Source organism: Scleropages formosus, chromosome 15 (assembly GCF_900964775.1).
Source record: "Scleropages formosus chromosome 15, fSclFor1.1, whole genome shotgun sequence".
In the NCBI taxonomy this organism is placed as follows: domain Eukaryota; kingdom Metazoa; phylum Chordata; class Actinopteri; order Osteoglossiformes; family Osteoglossidae; genus Scleropages; species Scleropages formosus.
Window position 1 is genome coordinate 17,758,223 of NC_041820.1, and position 24,238 is coordinate 17,782,460.

General features: G+C 43.6%; 1 protein-coding gene across 6 annotated transcripts; it reads left to right on the forward strand.

Moving 5' to 3' along the window:
• Positions 1–383: 383 nt before the first annotated feature.
• Positions 384–24,238, forward strand: syt16 (synaptotagmin XVI). Of its 6 annotated transcripts, XM_018727289.2 has the most exons (8): positions 384–445; positions 520–699; positions 13,826–14,005; positions 17,569–17,781; positions 19,135–19,379; positions 20,283–20,732; positions 20,931–21,120; positions 22,113–24,238. In XM_018727289.2, exons 2-8 carry the CDS (start codon positions 687–689, stop codon positions 22,424–22,426), a joined length of 1,605 nt encoding a protein of 534 aa, XP_018582805.2. In that variant the 5' UTR covers positions 384–445; positions 520–686; the 3' UTR covers positions 22,427–24,238. The 6 variants fall into 6 exon arrangements, with proteins under 6 accessions (XP_018582805.2, XP_018582807.2, XP_018582801.2 ...); XM_018727291.2 differs by lacking the exons at positions 384–445; positions 520–699 and adding an exon at positions 8,679–8,697; XM_018727285.2 differs by lacking the exons at positions 384–445; positions 520–699 and adding an exon at positions 15,204–15,675 and having other exon boundaries at positions 13,855–13,926.

A 24,238-nucleotide genomic window follows, 5' to 3' on the forward strand; every position in this document is an offset into this window, starting at 1 on the left:
CTGCACTGATACTCAGCTGTGCACTGATACACAACACTGCACTGATACTCAGCAGTGTACTGATACTCAGCTGTGCACTGATACACAACATTGCACTGATACTCAGCTGTGCACTGATACACAACACTACACTGATACTCAGCAGTGTACTGATACTCAGCTGTGCACTGATACACAACACTGCACTGATACTCAGCAGTGATACACAACACTACACTGACGGACATGCCATGGGGATCACAGGGTCAGAGTTGGACAGAGACAGGCAGCGTTACCTGGTCACTGGGGGACAGGAGACCCCGGACACAACAGCACACTTTTATAAAAGCACCAGGCTTTATGAAGCCTCGTCTATAGCCATTCTCACTATTACTATAGTGATACACACTAGTGCCCTAGGCTATGGAGGATGTAAGAAGCGTGTTATGATTCAATGAAGGGCGCAGTAAGTATTAGGAAGGTTGTAATAAACGCCTTATAAATCTTGTAATAATAGTAATACTAATAGTCGTGTCCTAGGGCTGTATTAAACGTACTATAGTACGTTCACTGGAGGCGCGGGCAGAGATGTGGCCGCGAGCGCGCGCTCGGCAGCAAAAATGTTCTCCGTCGTCGGCGGTGAAGCCTGAACACGACGAGCTCATCGGCACTTTTGAAACCGTCCAGAAATCACCCCATTTTCCGTCATGGCTTCCGATAGTGAGTATTTTCACTGTGTTCTACTGAAGTCAAAAATCGGATTGTTTTATAAAACTACCATTGCGCTGATTTCCACGTAATGATGATGCGCGAGACGGCCGGTACATGATCATCGTGCCTCAGAATTCCAACGGCGCTGCATCGTTTCGCCCAAAAAATGAATTATTATAAAATTTTTAGAATGTTTAGGGTTATATTATTCATTGCCAATTGACAGAGACACAAATGTTTTTGACAACGGTTTTCGTGGAAAAAAAATACATGATGTTAAGGGTTTTGTTGGAGTGCTGCATTTATTAAATCTGCTGCAGTACGTCCGAGGTGATTTTTTTCTAATTTAAAAAAAAAACACGTTTATTTATACCGTGTACCAGGATAAGTGAGTTGGGATTATAAAATGTAAAAGAAAACAGCTTTTAGTTCGACGATTGAGAAGAAAAGTTATATTTATACATACATTTCCTGCAGCTGCAGAGTTGTGCATTCATTCATTGTGTTGAGGGGCGATTTGGATTGTCTGACGAATAAAAATACATATTAGAGACACGCCGCAGCTTCTATAATATATTGTCTTATAGAGAAGCTAGTTCCTCTGTAAAAACACAGTATTAGTGTTAGTATCTATCAGTGTAAGTCACCTTCCTGAATAGGTGTGTGGGCTGGTAACACTAGAGTTCATTGGAAGTCACTTTGGAGAAAAGCATCTGCTAAATAAATGTAAAATGTAAATGTTAGTATTTGTGTTAGTGTTAGTGTCAGTATTAATATTGATGTTTGTGTTAGTATTGAGGGGGGATGCGGTGGCGCGGCGGCACAGCGGGTTTGACCGGGTCCTGCTGTCTGGTGGGTCTGGGGTTCAAGTCCCGCTTGAGGTGCCTTGCGATGGACTGGTGTCCCCTCCTGGGTGTGTCCCCTCCCCCTCCAGCCTTTCGCCCTGTGTTGCCGGATTAGGTTCAGGCTCCTTGTGACCCCATACAAGCGGTTTCAGACAATGTGTGTGTGTATTAGTATTCGTGGTAGTATTAGTATTCATATTACATTTATTCATTTAGCAGACGCTTTTCTCCAAAGTGACGTACGTCTCAAAGAATACAATTTATGCATTACATTAGGAGAAAGAGACAGTTGCAGATGTGTGATGTATCTGCAGGTCCGGGTTGTGGCTTCAATGTGCCGAGGGAAAGATAGACTTGAGTCGATCATCACTCCCAGACTCTCAGCCGAGGAGATATGCAAAATGAGTGAGTTGTCCAATTTAATCGAGAGATCGTGACAGGAAAACAGGCCAGCTGGGAGGTGTAGGATCTCAGTTTTGGAGAGGTTGAGTTAGAGGTGGTGATCAGACATCCATGCAGAGATGTCTGACAGGCAGGCAGCAATGCCTGTGGAAATGTCTGATGCTCCAGGTGGAAAGGACAGGAAGAGCTAGGTATCATCAGCGTAGCAGTGGTATTTGAATCCATGGGAGGCAATGACAGGGCCGAGGGAGGAGGTGTAGATCGAGAAGAGCAGAAGACTGAGCCCCAAGGGACACCGATTGTGAGAGGCAGAGGAGAAGAACGGGAGCTCCGCCAGACCACTTGGTAGGATCTGTCAGATAGGTAGGCCTCAAATCATTTTAATGCCATTCCTTTGATCCCAAGCTGACTAAGAGAGGAGAGTAGAATCTGGTGGTTGACAGTGTCAAATGCTGCAGACAGGCCAAGGAGGATGAGGACCGAGGAGAGGGAGGCGGCTCTAGCTGACTGGAGAGCATCAGACACTGCCAGGAGCGCCGTCTCTGTGGAGTGACCGACTTTGAATCCAGACTGATATCCATGGAGGAGATGGTTCCGAATGAGGAATTCAGATGGTTGCTCACAGGCCGCCTGTTCTAGAGTTTTAGATAGCAAGGAGAGGAGGGAGACTGGTCTTTAGTTTTGGACTGAGTTGAGATCCAGGGAGGGTTTGTTTAACAGAGGTGAAATCAGAGCAGTTTTGAAGGCAGATGGGAAGCAGCCAAAGGAGAGCGAGGAGTTGATGATCTTAGAGATGAAGGTGGAGAGTTGTGGGAGATGGTCTGTAGGAGTGACGATGGGATCGGATTAAGCGAACAGGTGGTGACTCTGTGTGATGTCAGGTTGGAGATTTCAGATTCGGAGAGTGGCTTGAATTTGGAGAGCATGACTTCGCAGGGAGGTCCAGCGTGAACCGAGCAGGGTGATGCTGAGAACTTGTCCATGATTGTATTGACTTTGTATCTGAAAAACAAAGCAAAGTCATTGGCAGTGAGAGAAGGAGGAGGAAGGGGCGGCGGAGGACACAGAAGGGATGAGAAGGTGGCAAAGATTCTGTGTGGTTTTTTATTTGCAGACTGTATTTTGTTGTGGAAGAAGGTCGTTTTAGCTGAGGAGACAGCAGAGTGAAAAGTAGCTAAGAGTTGTTTGTAGACATCCAGGTGCATTTGATTTTTGCCATCGATGCTCTGCAGCCCAGAGATTGGTCCTGTTAACACGTAATGTATCAGTCAGCCATGGGGTGGCACTGGGGCGTGCAGGTCTGGAAGACAGTGGACAGAGAGAATCCAGAGAGGAAGATAGGGCAGTGAGGAAAATGTTAGTAGCATGGTCTGTTGATAGATCGGAGAATTGTGCAGCAGAAGGGAGAGCGGACAGTGTGGCAGAGGCAAGGCAGGAAGGCGAGAGAGATTTTAAATTGCTGCGGAAGGTGACAATGGGTGCAGGAAAAAGAGAGGGATTAGTGGTGAGGCAGGGTTGGAAGGAGATGAACTGATCAGAGACATGCAGCGGAGAAACAGAGAGGACAGGACAGCCACAGTTATGGGAAAAGACAAGGTCAAAGCAATTGCCTGTTTTGTGAGTAGCAGGGGACCGGGACAGGGAGAGGTCGAAAGACTGTAGGAGCGACAGAAGGCCGCTTGCATGAATGTCGTCAACATGCAGGTTGAAGTCACCCAGGAGAATCAACAGAGTGTTGTCCCTTGGGAGAGAGCTCAACAAGATGTTAAGGTCATCTAAGAAACAGCCGGGAGGGCGAGTGAGAGATGGGAGGCGTAGGCTGGTATGAATTCAGCCTTCCTCACAGCAGATTGGCAGTTCTAGAGTCCCATGGAGAAACTGAAGCAGGTTGGAGGGCTTGACAGATGAGGTTAAACCAGGTTATTGTAGCAGCGGGAGTTCTGAGTCTCTGGTGGTGGTGGTGTTGCAGTTTGGTTGCCGTAGACGATTATTAGTGTTCATCAGGATGAACCCTCAGTGTGATGACCATAGGATCTTGCCACTGGGAGGCCTCAGAACATCGGGCAACATTGTAAAGGCATTCTAACATCACACATGCATCAGTGTAGCTCTAAACTGTGTTTGGTTTTTTGAATATATGTACACATTTAGAAAACTCTATTAGGATGCGACATATATTCTGAAGCACCACTCATCAATTGCTAAAGAATAAAAATACATGTATGCTATTCCTGTACATTTTGTAAATATATTAGAAGAGGCAGATTTAGTTTAGGAAGGGTACAGGTGGGTTCTCCACATGGGAACTTTGTCTTCTGTTTATGGAAGACAGTGTATCATGTGTTGAGCTGTTGTGCAATAGCAGTGGTGCTGGAGGAAGGCCTCTCAATGGCCTAGTTTTCAGACCATGTGTAATTTATGCTCCTAGTCTTTGTGGGGAATTGGAAGAAGGAGGGAGAATGAAGGGCAGAACCCTATAAAAGTGGTAGGGTGTATATATGGAGAGGGGCTACTACAGGGGGCGTCCAGTGGATTGATGCAGAGCTTGTATGTACGTTATGTTGCTAGAACAATAGTGAAATGCTATGCATGGGTGTGGATGTCAGCACAGTAAAAGAATACAGGTGAGCAGGGGATGGATGACTGTCAGGGTATAATGGATCATCTGGATACACAGTTCTTCTTGTACTCTGGCTGTTGAGGTTCACCATCAAGATTTTAGTTTCTTATGAAATTGTGTCATACGATAAAGTGCCGTGGATTTTTTAGGCTTATTTTGTCTTTGGAGGTCGTTAAATTATGTAATTTGTTAGATGTGGGATTTTCATCTACACAGGGAAAGTGCTTTTTCATTTCAGCAGAAGAGGAAATCCTTCATATCCTAAGGAGGAAATCGCATTTACTGTGCGGAATGCAGTGCTGAGTAGTTGTGTATTTACTGCTCCTCGGCTCTTGTTGGGACTGTCTCCACTGCCTTGGAAGGTTACATGTGGACCAATCATTGGCTCCATCTCTTGGGATTGTTGACGTGGTTTGTTGATAATATTGCGCATGCAAGGGCCCTTCACTTTTCCGTTCTCTGATTCCCTGTTAGTTTTTTTCTGAGCATTGATCGCTGTAGTAGTCCAGCTCATGTGTGTGTTCAAGGGTGTGTTATTTACCCAGCTGTGGGCATAGCAGATCTGTTTAATTATACACACTGACGCACCTACAGTCCCAAAGCAGGAAAAGAAACAGTTTCGACTTTTTGCGTGATTCAGTTTATAGGAATTCACTGGAGAAGAGTGCTGTGAAAAATAACACCCTAACCCCTAGCCTCCATTTTTAGCAGATCGCGCTGGAGCTTGACGCTACCGGCTTTAGCTCCTACAGAGCTGGACCAGAGTCCAAGCTTTGGAAAGCTTTTGCAAAGAGGACTGGTTGTCAACAGGTTCTCTGGTTGTTTAGTCTGGTGAGATCCCAGGGAGGATGTTGTGCTTTGTGGAGCAGGAAACATTAGCTGATTGAGGTGCTGAGTGACCGCCAGAGTGGGCAGGGCACTCCAGTCAATCGGTGCCCTGCTGGAGGAGCTTGTGTCTAAGGTCTGAAGAATCTGAGGGGACCGGCCAAATAACTGCCATCTACAGAGGATCCAAGAACGCTTCATCTACAGACCGAGTCCTGCGAGCTCACATTCGCATCATTACACAGGTTGTACTTTTTGTTACAGTAACCGTTCAGATTTATTTAAGTTCAGTTTACCTATGGTCATATTTTATTGTTGTTTTATAGAGAATAGAGCCTGGTCAATATACTGGGTCCCCAACTTACTTCTTCATCGTTACGAACGTTTTTGAGAGGAATATAGCATTCATTTTTAATAAATAGAACTAGCATACATTTCAAGCCACACACCAAAGCTTCACCCAGTGTGCTGACACATAGCAGTTGTGAATAGTAAGCGCTACCTTAACTTTGTCAACATCCTGCTGTAGCTGTAGCCATGGTTCTTTATTATACTTTCTTACTCACAGTGGGGTCACAAATACCCAGCAAGGGGACTGAGAATGTACAGGTGCATTTGATCTGCTTAGCGCAAGTGAGAGAAAGAGTCCACGGTGCTGCAATGTACCCATCGAGAAGTCCTCACTATTGCCTATCAGCCCGTGGAGCTGTTTGTGTTGCTGAAATTTAAATTTACATTGATTCATTTAGCACATGCTTTTCTCCAGTGCAGTGTACACCTCAGAGTAAACGAAAGTGCATGTCCTTCTCTAATGTGTGCTGACAAAATGGAGGTATTGAACTAAGTGACCATAGTTCAGGAATTGTGCGTCTACATCTGTCTGTCTGTTTTGTTGTAAAATGCACTTTTGTTCTGAACTATATGTTGCTTTGGAGAAAAGTGTCTGCTAAATGAATGAATATAATGTAATACATATATGTATAATATAAAGGCCATAAAGGCCAGCAACCCATACAGCTGCATGGGGTAGGAAGCAGCTGGGGTTTTTTAGATGAGAACAGAGTGGCACCGTGAAGTGACTCTCTCCCACTGACTAGCTTGTGGATGGAAAGGGGAGATAGCCTCTTCCTCTGGTAAGCTGGGATGCCTCATGCACACACCTGGGTGTTCTGAATCCCCAGGCAGGAGTATTCTCGACATGGTGTAAATGAGAAATCCCAATGAAGAGCTGCACCAGACTGTTGGTCCTCATCAACAGGACCTCAATCCCTTTTTTTTTTTTAAAAATCTTGCACATCACACAAAATTCACCAGTGCCCAATACCAGCTTAATTATAAGAAATAAAGGCATATTTATAAGTAATTTAAAAAACAATGTAAGTTCCTGGATGATGGAGTAGGAGCATTTTACCGATAGCCTAAAAGCTGATAGATGTAGAAGTCATTTGATAATGTACAGCTTCTTTGGCTTCTCCGTTCTTTTGAAAAACTTAAAGCAGCACTTACTGTTTGTGATTGCTGCCTGTTGGTGCATGATTTGAGATGGTATACTAGCTCTCTTTTTTTATTAAATTATTGTTAATACTAAATAATTCTCAGAAAAGCGTGTTGGCAAAACGTTAGTTCCTTGAAGGTCCACAAGTCAGAAACTGGTTTATCTTGTTAGTTGGTGCAGTTATATATCATTCCATATGGGGGCACTGTTATGTCATTTGAATATACAGATTACCCATATTTCCAAATTCCGCATTCAGCACTGTAAAGTTTTTGACATGTGACCTCGCCCATTGCTCTTTTTCATCTGTGATTTCTCATTTACCTCATATGGTATTTTTAATGGCTGCCATGTGTTTGAAGTTAAAATTGTGACTGACTTGAATTTTATAGTGTGACTTCTAGTTGCTGTGTCTGTCCCAGCAGGAGGTGAATGTGAATTTAAACAATATACAAAAATATAACAGATACACACATCTAAAGAGACAATCTGAAATGCTTTTTTTCATTGACACAGTCTGGTGTTGGGCCTTGAACCCATAAAAGTTCTTGATGATTAAGAGGAAACAGCCCACGGAAGTCTGTTCTTATCTTTACTATGAATGGTTGTTTTCAATGAAAGAACCCTTTTTAGCTCCTTGATGAAGCATTTGCATCCCAATGGTTAAACTTTCAGAGAAAATCACACTCAAAAAGCTTATCAAAAGTAGGAAGAGGAGTTAAACAGGTGATGTAGACCTGACGTAGCTTATCTATTTTAAAATGCATAACTGGATATATGTGAGTACACGCTGATAGTGTGTTTAAGTGTTTAAACTCTGCTCAGCTGCTTTCAGAGAGAACTGTGGTTTATCCTGGTCACTGGCTCTGTGGGACCCATTCTCAGAGGCTCACTCCCACACCAATAACTCCTCATCCAGCTCAATCACGCCAGACGTGCAGCACCATGGCAACAGGCAGCTCTTTTCTGTTCCAAGCATGTGGGTGAAGCCACAGGCTCTGGGCCTGTGGAACACGGTTTCCAGGGAAACTGACCATTCCATGGTGCTCAGGTGTGGGGAGTGGCTCCTTTTCTATGCTGTGAGAATGGCAGCAGGAGGTAAGATGTGGGAGGGAACAAGTACAGGCCTCTCACACCCCCCAGCCCTGTGTGTGCTGGCTCCATGGGGAAGTGGTGTCAGAAGCATGTCCCTGTTCACTCAGCACCAGACGGATCAGCGTAGTCCCCAGCACAATATTTACTTGCTGTGTTATAATAAGATTAGTGCTGTGCCAGAGACATATGGGGTATTGATAGTTCAGTTTAGCATGACTGTCTGTCAGAGGTCTAGCATCTCCATCCTGCTTGGCATGAAGGGAAAGATGAGAACAAAAACAAGGCCAGAGAATTATTTGCCCACCAAATGTCTACATTTTGAGCTAAGGGGAAACTTCTGTCTGAGCTCATGGCTCAGCTTCCCGCTCTGAGATGTTGGACAGTGGTAACCCCACCCCTTCCTGCAGTTGTCTGTGTTCTTCTACAAGCTGTATCTTTGACTACACCCAGTCTGCACATAGGGCTCATGGATGAGCAAACACCACATTCCAGCGCAACCTTGCCCTGTCTCCTACTCAGAGATTCTACTGATTGTGATTAGGAGAGTCTTCGTGACGTAATTGAATTTTGCACATTTTGTTTCTGTTATGAGGTTCCTCACGGTCCTTATTATTATTATTATTATTATTATTATTATTATTATTATTATTATTATGATAAAATCTTTTTTTATTAGCGACACAGTTTGTCATGTGGCTGCTAGTAATGGACATAGAAAAGGATGGGTAAGTATGGTTTGTTTGCTTTAATGGCTGTCTGTGTAGTTAAGGATCTAGATTGAAGAAAATGTTGAAATGTGAGCCATTGTAGAGGTACTTCTTTTTCACCCCAGTTTTGATGTCAGCTAGGTAAAAAGAAATCTGATTAGGCTTTTAGGCTGTGATGCGAGAACAATTTATTTCCCAAAATCCATGCTTTTCTTTGATACACGGGTTCTTTGATGCAGTTTAGAAGAAATGTACTTTTTGACAATATTAAACTGCTGTCTGTCAGCTAGTATTTCTCTGACTGACAGTGTAATCGAGTTTGAATTGCCTTTTATTACTCCACCAGACTTTGCCTTGGAAAAAAACCCTCACCACGCATTGAAGTGGGCACTGGGATTGTTGTCATTTTAATAGGAGTTTGAATGAGTGACTGACCTCCTCAGCTCAAGAGTTCATACTGCTGTGTCATGCATTGAACAGGGAGGATTTCTGGCTCTTTAGTAATGTGTTCAACCTTCATATAGCTGAGTCCTGTACATTGAAATATTGCTACAGTGGCTTAAGAAAGTATTTACCTTTTTTACAACAGGCTTGTCATTTAAGACTGACATTTTTGTTACACAATGTTTTTTCTTCCACGGTAGGTATTTGTATCGGACACTTACGTTAGACATTTTGAAACAGAGATTCACATTAGTATCTCAAAGCCAAAGGATTTTTTGTTCCTCTGTGGTGTCATTCTGGCTTTTTTTCTCACTAAAGAATTAACGTCTACAGTATCTCAGAAGCATATTCCTTCAAGCTGTTTTTACCATGGTTTACAACCATGGTTTATGCACTTCCTACTTCCTATCACATTCATAATCTCAACCAATCACACTCATCGGTAAAGTTGAATGTAAATCATAACTGAAGCAGAAGATTCAACAGTACTACTACTACTACTACTACTAATAATAATAATAATAATAATAATTATAAGAAAAATTCATTTAACTGATAGTTTTCTTCAAAGAAACTTACAATATTAAGACACATAATGATTTACCCATTATTGCCAGGTAAATTTTACTGGCACAATTCAGAGTAAGTACTTTGCTCAAGGGTACTATAGCAGCTGGATTTGAATATGAATTTGAATATTGATTGAGTCTTTTTAGTCCTTATAGAAAGAAACCATAAAGGTTTAATGTGATTTATTGAAAACGCATAAACAGCATTTATAGCATGAATACCATTACAGTTGTCTACATAAAGTCTTAAACCCAAAATCAAATGAAAATCATTTAATGTCAAACATTTGTTAGTAATGCTACACAACAGCTGTAATCTCATACTGTTCATGTACTTTGCATAGTGAAAGGCTTTTACAGTGATCTTGTGAACTTTGTCGTCTTGGTATTTTCATTGGTTTTAATTCACATGTTCCTTCAGGCTGCGAAAGAATGTTGCCCAGACTTGCCCAGAATGATCAAGAATTAATGACCTGCCCTCGAACTCCTCTCTATCTGTGTACATCAGGTGACCCCCACAGCGTGCCCAGTTTTAGATTCTGAGGCATAAGTCTGGGACGCCAGGTTGGAATGGCCACACATCAGTTAACTGGAAATTAAGATTTTTCCTCTCTCTCTGTCTGTCTCATGCAGACATCAAAATGTAGACATATCGAGTGTGACAGAGAGACAGGCCTTGGAGCTATTGTCTGCCTACAGCTAAAGCAGAGGCAGTAAGTGAAATGTTGCCAGGAAGGACAATGTCAATTTTGGAAGTGAATTGAATAGCCGTTGGACAGTTAGGTAACATTGTACTCGAAAACTCACGACTCTGTCATACTCAAGCAAAGGCTAAAAGAGGTCTTTCAACACACAGACATACACTTGGTAGTGTGAAGGCTGAACCTAGACTCCTTAGTGAAAATGTTTGCAAGGGTGTTGATATTCGAGGGGGGTGCGGTGGCGCAGTGGGTTGGACCACATTCCTGCTCTCCGGTGGGTCTGGGGTTCAAGTCCTGCTTGGGGTGCCTTGTGACAGACTGGCATCCCGTCCTGGGTGTGTCTCCTGGCCTTATGCCCTGTGTTGCTGGGTTAGGCTCCGTGACCCCGTATGGGACAAGCGGTTCAGAAAATGTGTGTGTGTTAATATTCTCCATAGTTTGAATCCTTTAACATAATCAGTCATGGATCCATCTTTAGTAGAGGTGGGTGTTACAGTCAAAAACAATACTTAAGTAAAAGTGCAGGTTTTAAAAAAAACTCAGGTAGTGGCACAGAGCCAAGAGTCTATTTGAGTAAAATTAAAAATGTATCGGGTCAAAACTAGTCAGGTACCAAGACACTTTTAACTTTAAATTAAAAATTAGGCTCATTAACATTCCAAGTCTTCAGCAGTATTAACAGTTTCATTATACTGATTTGACTCATGGAAAAATTAAATCTCTGGCTTCCCAATAAATTAAATCTGTTATACCAATAAAATTAGTTACTGTTAATTGAGATTGCAGGTAGCATAGTGGTTAGCACTGCCACCTCACTCTGTAGTACCCTTGAGAACAGCACTTACCCTGAATTGCTCCAGTAAAAATTGCCCAGGTGTATAAGTAGGTAAATGCTTGGAGGTACCTTAATGTTGTAAGTTGCTGTGGAGAAATGTGTCAGCTAAATGAGTAAACCTAATTAGATTGATGAAACGCAAAACAAATGGAAAAACCAAAACCCTCTAGGTAATAAAATTAAACATTTAACTGACACTGTGGGGAGCATGGTGGTGCAGCTGGTTTGCCTGGGTCCTACTCTCTGGTGGGCCTGGGGTTGCAGCCCTGCTTGGAGTGCCTTGCGACGGACTGGTAACCCGTCCGAGTGTGTCCTCTCTCCCTGCAGCCTTGTGTTGCCAGGTTAGGCTCTGGTTCGCCACGACCCTGCTCGGGGCAAGCTATTTCAGCCAGTGTGTGAGTTAACTGACACCTTTGTCCAAGGTGACTTGCATTTTCAGGTTTGCAAACTAAGCTATTTAGAATCATTAAATGGCTACTTTTTACTGCAGTGAATAGTGCTGTTGTCTTGATAGAGCGAGAGGACAATGAGTAATGAGAGTTTGATCCCTGTGCAATGTCAAGTTTCCACATTCTCACTGTGTTTGTGTGAGTTTCCTCCAGGTACCCTGATTTTCTCCCACAGTCCAAAGACATGTTTCAAGTGAATTAATGACTTTAAATTGCCCATAGGTTGTGTGTGTGAGTGTGTTATACTGCTCTGGTGCATAGATGAGTGATTGGCTGTAGGTAGTGTACTGTTGTGTATCTTGCACTGTAAGTCACCTTGGATGAAAAAGTGTCAGCTAAATAGAGCAGAGTATTCATTGTAAGTCACTTTGAAGAAAAGTGTCCACTAAATGAATAAATGGATCTTTTGGCAGACAAAGATGATAACGCATGATGAAATATAGATGGACGAGTAGCTAATTTATGGTTGGGGGATTTTTAGCTTCAGGTCAGAAAACCCCACACGTAATCACAGTGCAGGCTATTTTGGGAGGAAGTGGTGTGTCATAAACGAGGAAGAATGCTAAGGTGGAAGTAATTATTCAGCTTTACTAGAATAGAGAAAAATTCGTTCACAGTACTCAAAATTGCCTTCAGCATTACATTGTAATTAATGCCAAAAGGAGTTCACAGAATTACATTTAAATTTAGATTTACATTTATTCATTTAGCAGATGCTTTTCTCCAAAGCAACATACATCTCAGAGAAGATAAAATGTGTGCATTACATTAGCAGAATGAGAGACTTGGATGCAGATGCGTGATTCTTAAGTTGGTTTGTTTCTTACCACCATATGAATCGATGTGCATCACACGAGTAGCTGCATAAAACTTTATCAGGATATCATTACTAGTAATTTTTTAAAATATATATACATCTATATAAAATTAGAGTTAGCGCTCGCAGATTTGTTGTAAAATAAAACAAAATGTAGTAAAACGTGGAAATGAAGGAAACAAAATGAAACAAAGTTAACCTCCTAATTAATACCACCTAAAAGTTAATACTATTTGTGTGTTGTTATCGGTGACTGTTACTCTGTCCTTTACAATGCATGTACAATTAGCATATTACTTGGCATATTAATTAAAATATTAATAAATATTAACATACCATTAAAAGCTTTTTAGAACTCAGCTCTTAAAACTAAATGTTTAATTTCAAATCTCCAGTAGCAGTTATAAGGAAATCAGAATACTTATAACAAATAATACTTTGACAATATTTAAATGAGTTTCAGTGTTTTAACCTGAGTGTTTTAAGTTCTTTTCAAATACATGCTGTTTACATGTTAGTGTAAGGCAAAATGCTATTTCTGTTTGTATAGTCCATGAGCTTAATAAAGGAAAAGTGATTTGCCCAACAACTCAGTTCAAGAACAATATAGATATTCATTGATTAATCTCTCATCTTTATCAGGGTCACAGAGATCAGCCGCCTTTCCTGGAATCACAAAGTGTTAGACTAGGAGGAGTACACCCTGGGTACTCCTGGACACATCAGTCCATTGCTGTTTAGCCACACACATACTCTGTGCCAATGAAATCCAGAGAGCTGACAGTAAAGACATGGTGCTGGTGTTGCAATCAAAGTGATTTGAGTGGTGTAGAAAAAAAATTGTGACTGACAGCTGACATGAATGCCACAGGATAAGTCAGCTAACAGTGAAGAGGTGTTGCTAATAGTTTACAGTAAAACAGACTCAGTTTTAAAGGGAGAAAGTTGAAACATTAAATGAGAAAAACTGGAAAATAGCAAATAGATGAGTGAAATGAAAGAGTAAAATACTTTTCTCATTACAAATGCACTCAAGTAAAAATATCTACAAAAATTACTGTTAAAGGAATAATTTGTACCAGAAATTAACCAAACTGGTTCTGAAGTAAATGTAACTTGGTAATACCCACCAGTGGTGTTGAGTGGTAAACAGTTCCAGACATAGAGTATGCAAGGTAATTAGCACAGTCTGTGCTTAAATTATTAGTTGTTTTCATCCATTCATCTAGGTACTCTGTCAGTTGGAATTTGCTGCTTCCATTCACGTGTTAAACTACTGTCCACTCCTTTCTTGCAAGTGGTCTGACCTGTATGTCTCTCTTCTCACTTAGTAACCCCTGAGGCCATTGGCTTCCTGTCGGCAGTGGGCGTCTTCGTGGTGCTGCTGGCCGTCATCTTCCTCTTCATCAACAGGAAGCTGTGCTTCTCTCGTGTAGGTGGCTTGCCTTGCTTGGAGCGGTACAGCAGGGGAAGGGGCTCTCGAAGCAAGGGTGGGGTCCACCAGGGCTTGGGTGAGTGCCAGGGCCTACAGAGGGGTGGGTGAGAGGAGTCGAATAAGTGAAGTGGGCTGGGTTTACAGTCACTGGGCTCACCATCCATTTTCCTCCTGGCTGTCCTGTCTGCTCACCTTTACATTGCTCATGTGAGCAGTCACATTTTAACTCTCATTCCCTGTGCTGTCATTTTTCACCCTAGGAGCACCCTGGTCACAGTTCCCTGAAACTTTCATTCAATAGCATAAAGTACCTTCGTGCTGCATTTCCTTTCATATGGTAGTATTTCGGGAGGTGCAGCTATACTGTCTTCATGTAACCTTTTCCGTGGTCATGTTTGCTGTGGTGTGGCAGTGTTGATCTGGGCGCACTGTATTCCTTCTGGCCATATTCAAAAAACTATTTCCCCTGTATGATTTTCCTTCTCTAACAAGTAGCCAAGGCTTCAACTTGGCTTTTAAATTTTTAAAAAGTAAATTAGAATACTACAATGAAATTTAATGTTAATATTAACTTCCTTTTCTAAAAAACACGTGCTCAATACATTTACTACACCGCTTTTTAAAAATACACAAGTTACCATTTTTGTTTCACATGTGGTAGATCTAATTGTTTACTTTTTGGGAATGTTGGGTATTAATCCCAATCCGTGAGTCACTAAGATTCTCAAAGATGCTTTGACCTCGCTAGACTGAAACCATTGTTGTTGCTATGCTGGAAGGGTTCTGTAATTTCATAAACAATCCATAAGTTTTTCCTGTGAGCTGTGTCGTGTCTGTGCTGTTAAAACATGTGCCTTTTTAATTTGATTCTTTGCCCCGATAATTCAGACACATTTTTCTAACAGCAATGGTAGCTGTCTCATTGAGCTGTTACCAGTCTTTCATTCCCGTTGAGCCGAAATGTACACCTTGTTCTAAGGTCCTCCTGCTGTGATCTTCCTTTCGGTATTTTTTGTCCGAGATTTGTCCTAGCCAAAACATAGGGTTATACGTTGAGTTAGGGTTGAAATCATAAATTACTCATTAAAAAAGTTTATTTCAACTTTGACTACGAATGTCTTTTCTATTGTGAGGACTTGCGTCAGTATGTCGTGTGTTTTGCTCCTTCATTAGAAAGCCTGTTTTATATTGGTGCAAAAAAGCAATTTACTCCCTAAGCAAACATGCCGGGCAATTAGTCTACACACTTAGCGTTTCTACTGCTCCTTCCAAAGGTGGAGACACAATAGCCATGCCCCTCTGAGCTGCCCTGAGCGTCAGTGTGTTTTCGAAGTACCGTCATGTCAGCCTTGCGGGAGACAGAAGGCAGCGATCCGGGCACAGCACTGGCTACCTGGTTCTCTCAGGTCTCGGAGGCCATTTCCTCCGCCTTCCTCAGCCTGGGCTCTGGGCCTGGAAGCCCAAGCAAGGCTGGCCAGGAGTCCTCAGTGAGTACTGAGCAGGAGGTTGCCCATCCTGCTCATCCAGAGGTGGGCTCCACAGGCAGTGAGGTCCATCCAGATTTGACCTCCGTGAACACACAAGAGAGGCTAGAAGCCATCCGCGCACGGCTTGTCCAGCTGGGCTTGACAGAAGAGCAAATAGATGAACGCTTGTCCACCATCCCTGAAGAAAATGAGGAACTGCAGAGCGAGCTCCTTGGCTTGGAAGAGAGCAGACTCAGCCCGCAGCCCTCACACTATTCTGGTAAGAACTCCTCCACCACTTGGTATTACTAAGTACCTCCAGATATTGGCCCCAGCTGTAGACCTTGCATCTGTGGTACCACCTGGTGGAATTAGACTGACACTACTACAATATGGCAATTCCACATGCGGCAAGTTACACTATGAAGGGTATCTATGTAGAACCCTACAGCCCTGGCATGGTAACTTGTGACCAAGGTGGTTTCCATATTCTGGGTGTGTGCAACATGTCTTTAAGACTTAAATATGACTGTCAACAAGATTACCCTGAAATCATAAAGGTAAACACTGTTTGTTGGCTGAGAGATTGCAGTATTGTAGCATTATGGAAAACCGTGTGTTTATGGTCTCCCGACTTAAAATAGTTTGAGTTTTTTGTTTCTGTTTTATCAGTCTGTTTTTGAGAGCTTGATAAGATATGGGACAAGCGGTTCTGAAAATGTGTGTGTGTGTGTGTGTGTGTGTGTGTGTGTGTGTGTGTGTGTGTGTGTGTGTGTGTGTGTTTTGTTTCATGACTAGGTTTGCTCAGCAGGGTGGAATGTGTCACAGCTTAGAGGGTTTTGCAGTGCATTGAAAATGTGAACAGGAACATTCACATGCATACATACACATACACGTTGAAACACATAATTATTCTCTCCCACGCCACACGTGTTTCTGTGCTGTCATGTTAGCCTTCCTGTACTCCGTCTTGCACTGGTCTGCATCTTCTCATCAAATCGCTTCGCCCTGTATCTTTGGGGTGAGTAGCCTGCAGTAGCCAGGCTCCTTCCAGAGGAAAAAGGACACATCTGCCATTCTTCCTGGAGCAATGGGGCACCAGCTGGTCATCCTTTGCCGTGGGAACAGATTAAAGAAATGATCCCATGTGTGGTATTAGTCATTGAAGTGTGTTGCCTTTTTTGTAGCAACAACAAGATAGGCCATCTCAAAGGGCTCTCTAGCGCTGGCCACTTTACCCTCCCTTCTCCTGGGTTGTGTGGATACCAGCAAGCCGCAGCATTAGCCCTGTTCCCTTAGCAAACACACACTTTAGTCATAAGGTCTGATTCACAAGCGAGGCTATTCCCTCCCTGTTATGGAGATCAAAGGGTCATAAATATATTTGCTGAGCTCTTTGTGCATTCGTGCTAGGAGGTCTTTGCAAGTGTGGCTGCTCAGCACAGGCCCAGAAGCCCCATGGAGCTGCAGGGAAGTGGGCGATAGGAAATCAATTGCGACTCGGCACCAGGCCCACGCGCCAGGGTTTCCATGGTGATGTTCTCATTGCTCTCACTCCCCTTTGGGCTTGGGTGGCAAGGTGCACCTTTGCATGCTGGGCAGCGCATATGGGAGTTACAGGTATGGATTGACTCTATGTTCCAGAGATGATGTGTATCATGCATTCATAATATTACAGCCCTGGTTAGCAGTGTTCAATGATAGTTGTTTTGGGGAGGTTTCCTAATGTGGTACTGCAGCAAACATGACAGGGAGCGCATGTTGTGAGTTCCACCTCTTTGCCGTTACACGTCTCGCCTCCCATAGCGTGTGAATTTTTCCTGTGCCGCATAATTTAATTTCACTTCATCCATACTGATTCTCTCTCTGCTTGATTGACAGCTCTGACAAACCTTTATTTCACTACTGAAGTTCACCCCCCGTCTGTCCGTATTGAATTAATAGTCTCTCATACCAGTTCAATTTGTCCTGTTTGTTAGAACTGGATCTCGCATCCCACTTCCCATTCTGTTTATCTTGCCGACAGCTTACCTCCCATGATTTCGTAGCTTGTCATCTCCCTTTCAGTCAGTTTTCTCTGTGGCTTTGTCCTCTTATCTTGGTCTGCCTCTTCCCTCCTGAAGAACCTGTTCTTCTCCTTTTCTCTTCTGTGTTTATGTGTGTGTGCATGCAGTACACAGCTACGGCGAGGATGAGGATCTGTCCACATCTTCAGACAGCGAGGATGAGGTGGCAAAGCAGTTCGGGGTCTCTCGGTCCCGCTCAAAGGGCTTCCGCTTGGGGCGGGCCCAGGGCGGAGCACAGGGCATGGCCAGACAGGCCCACGGGTTCTCACGCCTGCTCTCTGAACAGGACGAGGGCAGCACAGAACCCTCAGACTGTGAAGGTACTAGGAGGGAGGGGCAGAAAGAGGGATGAAGGCGAGAGCTCTTGTTGTTATTGTTGTTATTGCCGGTGTCATCATTAATCTTTCTCACTAGCAGTTATATTAGCCCCCAGTGCCAAATTTTAGATGTTGCTTTGGCAGTGCTGTGCATCTGTGTGCTATTTCCTGCAGAGATAGAGAGATGCTGCTTTGTGGGTGTACAGGCACAGCTATGAGGACTGAGGAGGAGAGTGACAGAAAGGCATAAAGTGGCTTTTCAATTGACTTTTTGTGCATAACGATTGAACAGGTAAATGTTATCTGTCTGAAATATGACTCAGTGCCTGGTAGCTGGGTAATAGAGTTTTCTCTCTGTAGTTTTAATGCAGTTGTACTGTCACTTGTGTGGAACCTAGAAACATTGTTTTGATTTGTATGTGAAGAATTTCTTAAGGTGAGAGACTGTGTGTTCACACATCGTGCCCTTCGTACTGAACAGGCCAGGTTGAATGGACCTGTCTCCAGTGTGCTAGATAACATGCCAGTCACAGTCAGCCTTGGCTGACCATAATTTGTCTGTCTGAGAAACAGACTACCTGTCAGAGCCAGGAAAAGCGTGAGTTGCACATGCAACAGTATGGAAACATATTCTCCCCTTCCCCTACACACTTTCAGAGTGTCACTACTTGAAAAAGCATGATAACCTCCTGGTTCAGGAGGGTGTGTCTTGTCAAATGGGTCTTCATCATCACACTGGAGCTCTAATGAAGGGTAATGTTTGAAGTGCTCCCTGGGAACACAGCTCGGCACAGTGGTGCTCTGCTGGAGTACAATCAGAGCCGACGTACACCGGCAGGCATGAGTCATCGAAGTCTTCTGCCTCGGCTCAGTGCTTCATTCGACCGTGAATGTGGCTGACCTCCATGCACTGACTCCGGTGAAACTGATTGTCTTACTGAAAGAACAACATGTTCTCAGCCATTGAAAACACTGCAGCCTAGACCTGTAGAATGGGGTGAATGGAGATGCAATACAATTCAGTTCTTCTCAGTATACTTTGTGAATTCTTATAAATCAGATTTGAATGCTGGAAAATGGGATTACTATTTACTTCTATATCAGTCAAATTTTTATGTAAAAGATTTATATTTTCCTATATTCGTGAACATAATATTTGATTCATTCATTTTTTGATGCATGGCCTTAAATTATGTATTATATTTATTTGCTTGCCTATAAAGTTACACATATACTGTACACTAGTATAACACTGATGCTATAAGTATATAGTACATATCACTTACAGCCATGGCAACAATAGTGTGCTGGTCTAAACAGCGGCTGCATGTGATTGCTGTTCCTGTGTTCATTCAGAAAGCACAAGACTCAGTAGGCTGAGCTACCAGGATGCTGTGACCCATGGAGACCAAGAATGCTGCTCTCTGGGCTCCCAGGACACAATGGAAGGGCAGGAGCTCAGCCTCTGCAGGGCCTCAGAAGAGCTTCAGGGAAGCCAAAGCAGGGCTGACGGCAGCCCAGAGGAGGAGACAGCTCTGGATAACCAGGACTACCAGGGCAACAACGATGCCACAGACAGCTCTTCTACATGGACTCCCGAGGTAGTAAAATAGCGTAGGAGCGCATATCTTTCTTATAATACAGTAGTGTAAAAGTGTAATGTTTAAACCTTTGTAATAATATCATGATCTGCTCATTAATAAAGTTTAAGGTCTGACCAACAGGAGCACAGGAGAGATAGTGCTGCTCTGTTCAGCACAGCAAAGGTCCTATAACTCACTCTGCAGCCTTGAGAAATAGCACTGTCATAAATATTTATGAAACATTACAAATATCGTGTTGATCTGAAGTGTTATGGAGTGTTGCTAATGGATATTTTCTGTGCTAATGCACCACGGTCAATTACCAGCCCAGTTGGAGTGAGTGAGAGGTGTAAGCAGGAGAGGATGAGGATTGGGAGGGGCAACGATGGTGCAGAGCTGTCCTCGCTGATGGCTCGGAGTGTGGTTGTCACCCCAGCCTGTGTGTGTGCGCCAAGCTTCCCACATGGTCATGTGACCCAGTCCTGTTGCCAAGACGGCAGACCTTTGAGCAGCTCTGGCTCTCTCAGAACCAGTGAGAGGTTTGCAACACTTTTGAATTTCCCTGATGATCAAACAGACTCAATACACTGGTAAAAGGGCACTATGGATATAGAACATGGTGTAAGTAATGGCTCTCTGCTGTGGCTATGCTCCTGGAAGGGCATGAACATCTCACCGTCGTGATCCTGGGTTTGTGGATTAGCACTATGGAATAGTGGGCCTTACAATCAGACCTTTTCACTGTAGATATTGTGTAGAATGACAGTATTCTGTGAGTTTGTCTATCTTTGTCTCTGTATGTACTTTAAAATACTTAAAACTTTAAAATAATACAATACAAGCCCATAATACCGTTTCTGGTAATACTGGGAAGTGCAGGATTTGTAATTTGTGTTATAGAAGAGTATGTGTCTTCCTAAGGAGCAGACAGCTGGGGAGGCCCTATCCAGAACCCCACCCTCCAGTGCCCACCAGCCTATTTCCAGATGTGGCGACCTCATTGTCATCCTGGATTACAAAGCAGAATCCAGGAAGTTGCTGCTCACTGTGGTAATGGCCCGAAATATTCCGGACAAGGAGCGCAGTGGTATGGATACCTGGCAGGTACATGTAGTGCTGCTCCCGGCCAAGAAGCAGCGTCACAAGACGGGAGTGCAGCGTGGGTCTACACCCCACTTCGGCGAGACCTTCCGCTTCTCCCAGCTGGACCCTGCAGATCTGGGCAGCTCTGCCTTGCGCTTCCGCCTCTATGCTGTGGAGAAAATGGCTCGTGAGCATATGATGGGTGAGAAGGTATTCTACTTAAAGGATCTGAGCCTGATGGGAGAGATGGAGGCCACAATAGCACTGGAGCCTCGCAGTGACATGAAGGTGAGGAGCACATTGTGTGAACTGAAAAATTAATAAAACTGACCATATTGAGCATTTCTAACTCTGCAGCACTGACTGTATGAAGCACTGCAGATGAACTCAAACTGGCATCAACAAACTGGCTTGAACACTAACCCAGAAAGACTGGCGCAGTACATCACAGAAGCACGGCTGACCATGTGTCCCCCCACTCCCTAGGCTACAGACTCCCAGCACAGCCTGTCTGCCATGTCCCAGAGTGACAGTGCCTCATCCACCCAGTCACTATCCCACGGTGGGGTGCCTGAGCTACTGATCGGACTGACCTACAATGCAACAACTGGGCGCCTCTCTGTGGAGCTCATCAAGGGCAGCCACTTCCGCAACCTGGCGGTCAACAGGCCACCAGGTGAGCCTATCTCATATGCACACTGACACAGGAAGTTTATTTTTAAATTTAAGGACCCTAAAGTCTGTGTTCGGAAATTTTGAATTAGGTTTTGAAAAAATTTACAAACTGTCTTACACGCATACTCTCTTGCATGCACACAGTCAAATACTTCTTACTGGACCTCGCACTTAACTGCTTGATGAATGTTTTAAGTTATAATCCACAGTTATTAATTACCCATTTATGGTTATAGTACAGTAACAAATTGCTGATGATCACTGACTATGAACATGCTGAACTGATCCTTGTTAAGAAACAGCATGAGCCTGTCTGCAGAAAGCATTGAAAGTCTCCGCATTAGTATACATTCTGGCTCGTGCAGTGAGTTGGCTTTCGACATGTTGGCTGAGTCGCTGGAGGCTGACGTGCAGCATGTTATTGAATACTGAATCACGCTGACTGCGTGTGCCTGCTTTCGCTGTGAGGCGCCCTCCTAACTGAGGCTCTTCAGAGGCTCATAGCCTGGGCACATCCTTCCTCATTGGCGGATGTTTCACCCACGTTTTCTCCAGTGGGAGGCCGAGGCCATGTTACTGAATAATGTGCACGCCCACCTGCAGATTGACACGCACCGGGAGACCGCATTTGGGGAACGCAGAGTGGCGGAATTATTGTTGTTGGAAAAACAAGTGGAGGAGAGCTGACTAAACCCCTGATTTCAATCCTTGTCATGTGCCACCACAGTGGAACAATGTAGTTTGATGGCTCTCTAGTCTAAAGGGTGTCTTGCCAGAATGAGATACTGCCATCTGATGCATTCACTCTGCGTATTTTTTCTTTTTATACTGATGCTTTTGAACACTCCCCTGCAGAATGTGGGCAGGCAAAGTGCATGTCACAAGACTGCAGACACTTGAAGAATGTTATACTGCCAGTTCTTTGCTTCCTACTTGTAGACACATACACAGAGTGTTTTGTAGCTAAACGGCCCCTTTCTTTCTTTCTGTTAGACACCTATGGCAAGCTGACACTGCTGGACTCAGCAGGCCAGGAGATCTCACGCTGCAAGACATCCATCCGGCGTGGTCAGCCTCACCCTGTCTACAAAGAGACATTTGTCTTCCAGGTGGCGCTCTTTCAGCTGTCTGATGTCACTCTGCTGGTGTCCATCTACAGCCGGCGCAGCATGAAGCGCAAGGAGATGGTGGGCTGGGTGTCGTTGGGCCAGAGCAGCAGCGGCCAGGAGGAGCAGCTGCACTGGCAGGACATGAGGGAGTCCCAGGGGCAGCAGGTCTGCCGCTGGCATGTCCTGCTGGAGTCCTAGAGCGCCCTCCTAAGGCTACCGTGAGGCAGCCCCTACCTTCCACAAACCACTTCCCCATCCGCTTGGCAAAAATTGTGCTACTGGCATCTCAGCATGTGGAACTGATGAGTGCCATACATACAGGTCACTGGTTACTGGCACCAGTGGTACTCATTCCCACCTGCCGACTTGGCAGAGATCTTCTTAACTCCACCTCCCCCCGCCCACCTACATCTGTGTGCTGCAAAGAACCTCCGCACGCCATTCAGATCCCATCTGCTGCACTCTTAGACGAAACCATTCATTTACAGCCACTGAAACTGTATTGAGCTGCTTCCCTAGGATATGACGTTCTTGTGTTTTTTTTGTCATAATTAGCAATCTATTCTATGAATGATACAGAGTGAACCTGATCCATGTTGTCATGCATTAATGGCCTCTCTTGGTCTTCAGACGCATCGCTCTTAGTGTCCCACAGTTGTTACTCAAAGAGACAAGGCTGGCAGGTCAGGAGGCAGAGTAAGTACCGTAGAGGCAGCTCTGTATGTGACATTGCTGCCCCATTGCTGAACCAGTTTTTCCAGGGACACATTTTCCGTCACTTCCAGCTGAGGCCAAATACTCACACAAAACTATGGCTGTATTCTTTTTTCGCAGCAGTTTCTGTAGATTATTAAACTGCACATGGCCATTTTAGAATGATAGTGTAGGCTAATGACTGTAACACCTCAAAGAAATATACTTTAAGGGTGAAAGCATTGTTGGCAGCATTGCTATAGTGCTAGTACAGAACATCTTTGGGCAATCACTGTGTCAGGGATGGTTTAAGGGGCTGATTACTTGGAGAGCCATCAAAGATGGACATGGGCCTGCTTTGTAGTGTAAGGTCAAAAGCACCAAGGATGTATTTATAGGGCTGTTGGTGGGCAGAAACCCATCCTTGTTCCATTCCACTCTTAACTGGTGGTTAACTGCTGATTAGGGAGAGAGTCTGGTGGATTGGGCTCAAAGTGGTTTCAGTTCTCTGATTACTTTTTCTGTTGATCCTCAGCCATATGGTGACAGGCCTTGATCACCTGCTGACAAAGTCTCAAAGTGGGTTTTTTGCTGTAGGACATTAACCCAGTGTAGTTTCAGCCTTAGACAGGAAGAGCATACACAGAATTACTATATTTATACAAGTTAACAGTGATCTATGTAGTAATTGCATTATAATCTCTAGTTGTTAACTACCTTTTTTAATTACAAACAGAACAACACCAATCTGGGTCACAGGGACCTGGAGACAGAAACAGTATACTGAAATATGTATGTACAGATATATAATACAATAGAATGGCAAAAGGTTACAATATCTAGTATAGGTGGTCATGTACAACTGTCTAAGAAGTACTAAAATGTGACCAATTATTCCAGCATTCATTCATCAACTACCTTACAATGTAAAAATGCAGACATCGATGAACACTATCACTCCCTCTTTACTACATACTCCATGATAAAAATACCTATGCATGCCAGTTACTGTACAGTATATTTGATCTATTTTTGAAATGCAAAAATATTTTAACTTGTCATTAAATACATTTTCTATAGCATGATTATTTTAAAGCTTAAAGGCAAGTACATTGTCTAAGAAAACTTTGACCGAATGTAAGTGAGCGTGCCAAATATAACTTATCGATACCAGCATGTACTCTTAAATGTGTTAAGCACAGTATCCGTTTCATTCAGAGAATGCATGGAGCAGTAATTTTTTTTACCTATGGTGCTTGTATCATGCATGCCTTGTGCCTTTTGTAAATATCTTTGGTCTTTTAGTAAAATTGAACA